Below are 2,924 nucleotides of genomic sequence, written 5' to 3'. Positions count from 1 at the left end.
TGGTGGCCTGGGACACAGGAGCTGCTGGGGCCAAGGGGATGTGGAGACGGGGGGGACACGGGGATGGCGGTGGCCCCTGAAGCCCCTGGGGACAGGGGTGGCTGGGGGGACACGGGGATGGCGGTGGCCCCCGAGGACCCTGGGGGACAGGGGGGGACACGGCGCCGCCTCACCCGCGGCCCTTTCGCAGCTACGAGTGGAAGGGGAAGGTGGAGGAGGACAGCGAGGTCCTGCTGGTGAGTGGGGACAACCGCGGTGGCCCCCCCCGGGGGTGGTGGCACCCTCGGGGGCGGTGACACCCCGAGGGTGACAGGGACGTGCCACCCCCCCTCACCGCCCACCTCCCCGCAGATGATCAAGACGCGGAGCTCCAGGATCCCGGCGCTGGCCGAGTTCGTGCGGTGAGCGAGCGGCGGTGACGCCGCCGGCCGGGGTGGGGAAGGTGACACCGGGGAGGTGACGCCGGGGAGGTGACACCCCTCTTTGTTGTCCCCCTCCCCCTGCAGCTCCGCGCACCCCTACGAGGTGGCCGAGGTGATCGCCGTGCCGGTGGAGCAGGGCAACGCGCCCTACTTGCGCTGGGTGCAGGACGCCGTGCCTGAGTGAGGGGACGGTGGTGACGACGACGGTGACACCGGTGACGCCCGTGTGGCTAATAAATGTCCCCTGCCTGTCCCCCTGCTCGTCCTCGCGCCGTCCCCAAAGAGCAGCGCGGAGCCCCCCGCTGCGGCCAGCTCTTTATTCCCGCCGGGGACGTGTCGTCGTGTCCCACCGCCGCCGCCCCGGGGGTGGCCTGTCCCCTCCCACCACCGCGGTGTCACCTGCTGCCACCCGCCCGCCTGTCCTCAGAGCATCCCGCCGCCGCCCCACTCCACCAGGTACTGCACGGTGCCGTCGAGCGTCACCCGGCGCGCCAGCACCCGGGCGGCTTCGCCCCGCGCCAGGCGCCCCGCCGCGCCCAGGAAGGGGGTGGCCGCCGCCGAGGAGGACGAGGACGATGACGAGGACGAGGAGGAGGAGGACGAGGAGGAGGAAGGGGGCGGAGGACGGCGCGCGGCGCCGGGCGGTGGCGGTTGCTGCCGCTCGGGGCTCTCGCTCTCCGGATCCGGGCTGGCCGCCGGGCTCCTGCTGCAAGACACGGGGGACGGGGACGGTGTTGGGGGGGCGCCGGGGGACGGAGCTGGGGTCACCATCGCTCTGGGGACGGAGCTGGGGTCACCATCACTCTATGGATGGAGCTGGGGTCACCATGACTCTGATGATGGAGCTGGGGGCCACCATCGCTCTGGGGACACATCTGGGGGTCACCATCACTCTGGGGACGGAGCTGGGGGACCCTGGTGCTCTGGGGATGAAGCTGGGGGTCACCATCGCTCTGGGGACGGAGCTGGTGGTCACCATCACTCTAGGGACAGATCTGGGGGTCACCATCACTCTGATGATGGAGCTGGGGTCACCATCACTCTGGGGACACATCTGGGGGTCACCATCACTCTGGGGATGGAGCTGGGGCCACCATCGCTCTGGGGACGGATCTGGGGGACCTCGTCATTTTGGGGAACAGCCCTGGTGCTTTGGGGACAGATCTGGGGGTCACCATCATTCTGATGATGGAGCTGGGGTCACCATCACTCTGGGGATGGAGCTGGGGGACCTCATCACTTTGGGGATGGTCCTGTCACTCTGGGGACAGATCTGGGGGTCACCATCACTCTGGGGACGGATCTGGGGGACCTCGTCATTTTGGGGAACAGCCCTGGTGCTTTGGGGACAGATCTGATGTCACCATCACTCTGATGATGGATTTGGGGTCACCATCACTCTCGGGAGGGAGCTGGGGGACCTCGTTGCTTTGGGGACAGTCCTGTCACTCTGGGGACAGCTCTGGGGTCCCCATTGCTCTGGGGACGGTCCCATCACTCCAGGGATGGCTCTGGGGTCCCCGGCGTTCTGGGGACGGTCCTGTCACTCCGGGGACATCTCCGGGGTCCCCGTTGCTCCAGGGACAGCCCCGTCTCTCAGGCTCTGACCACGGGGTCCCCGTCACCCTGGGGACAGCCCTGGGACCTCCACGGCTCTGGTGATGGCCCTGTCACTCCAGGGCCAGCCCTGAGGTCCCCGTTGGCCCCGTCGCTCTGGGGACAGCCCAGGGTCCCCGTCGCTCTGGGGACAGCCTCGTCACTCCGGCTCCGACCCCGGCGTCCCCTTCGCTCCGGGTGACGCCCCCTCGCTCTGTTCCCGGGGTCAACGTCACTCCGGAGATGGCACCATCTCTCCAGGGACAGCCCTGGCGCTGGCTGGGACCTGGGGGTTGCCGTCGCTCCGGGGACAACCCCATCGCTCCGGGGACAACCCTGGTGTCCCCATTGCTCTGAGGACAACTCCACCACTCCAGGGACAGCCCTGGTGTCCCCATCGCTCCAGGGACAACGTCATCGCTCCAGGGACAACCCCATCCCTGTGCCTCCAACCCTGGTGTCCCCATTGCTCCGGGGACAACCCTGTCCCTCCAGCTCCAACCCTGGTGTCCCCATCGCTCTGGGGACAACCCCATCCCTCCAGCTCCAACCCCGGTGTCCCCATCGCTCCGGGGACAACCCTGTCCCTCCAGCTCCAACCCCGGTGTCCCCATCGCTCCGGGGACGACCCCGGTGTCCCCATCGCTCTGGGGACGACCCCATTGCTCTGGGGACAACCCCATCCCTGTGCCTGCAACCCCGGTGTCCCCATCGCTCCGGGGACAACCCTGTCCCTCCAGCTCCAACCCTGGGGTCCSCATCACTCTGGGGACAACCCCATCACTCCAAGGAAAACCCCGGTGTCCCCATCACTCCAGGGACAGCCCCATCGCTCCGGGGACAACCCCAACCCTGTGCCTCTAACCCCGGTGTCCCCATCACTCCAAGGACAACCCCATCCCTGTG

At 68.7% G+C, this 2,924-nt stretch overlaps 2 protein-coding genes across 2 annotated transcripts in view; one reads left to right on the top strand and one right to left on the bottom strand.

Moving 5' to 3' along the window:
* CUTA (cutA divalent cation tolerance homolog) overlaps positions 1 to 676 on the top strand; it is a 1,761-nt gene extending 1,085 nt beyond the window's left edge. The window contains exons 3-5 of the mRNA XM_026059572.1: positions 191 to 236; positions 352 to 401; positions 507 to 676. Coding sequence (XP_025915357.1) covers positions 191 to 236; positions 352 to 401; positions 507 to 606 — 196 coding nt within the window. The 3' untranslated portion in view covers positions 607 to 676. The remainder of the gene's footprint in view (positions 1 to 190; positions 237 to 351; positions 402 to 506) is intronic.
* Positions 677 to 744: 68 nt separating this feature from the next.
* PHF1 (PHD finger protein 1) overlaps positions 745 to 2,924 on the bottom strand; it is a gene marked incomplete at its 5' end in the record, with an annotated part of 6,352 nt that continues 4,172 nt past the window's right edge. Inside the window, one exon of the mRNA XM_026059571.1 lies at positions 745 to 1,128. Coding sequence (XP_025915356.1) covers positions 846 to 1,128 — 283 coding nt within the window. The remainder of the gene's footprint in view (positions 1,129 to 2,924) is intronic.

This window comes from Apteryx rowi, unplaced genomic scaffold (genome assembly GCF_003343035.1).
Source record: "Apteryx rowi isolate R43461 unplaced genomic scaffold, aptRow1 scaffold_1597, whole genome shotgun sequence".
In the NCBI taxonomy this organism is placed as follows: Eukaryota; Metazoa; Chordata; class Aves; order Apterygiformes; family Apterygidae; genus Apteryx; species Apteryx rowi.
Note: the sequence above shows the minus strand (reverse complement) of the source record. Positions and strands in the feature narration are given on the sequence as shown.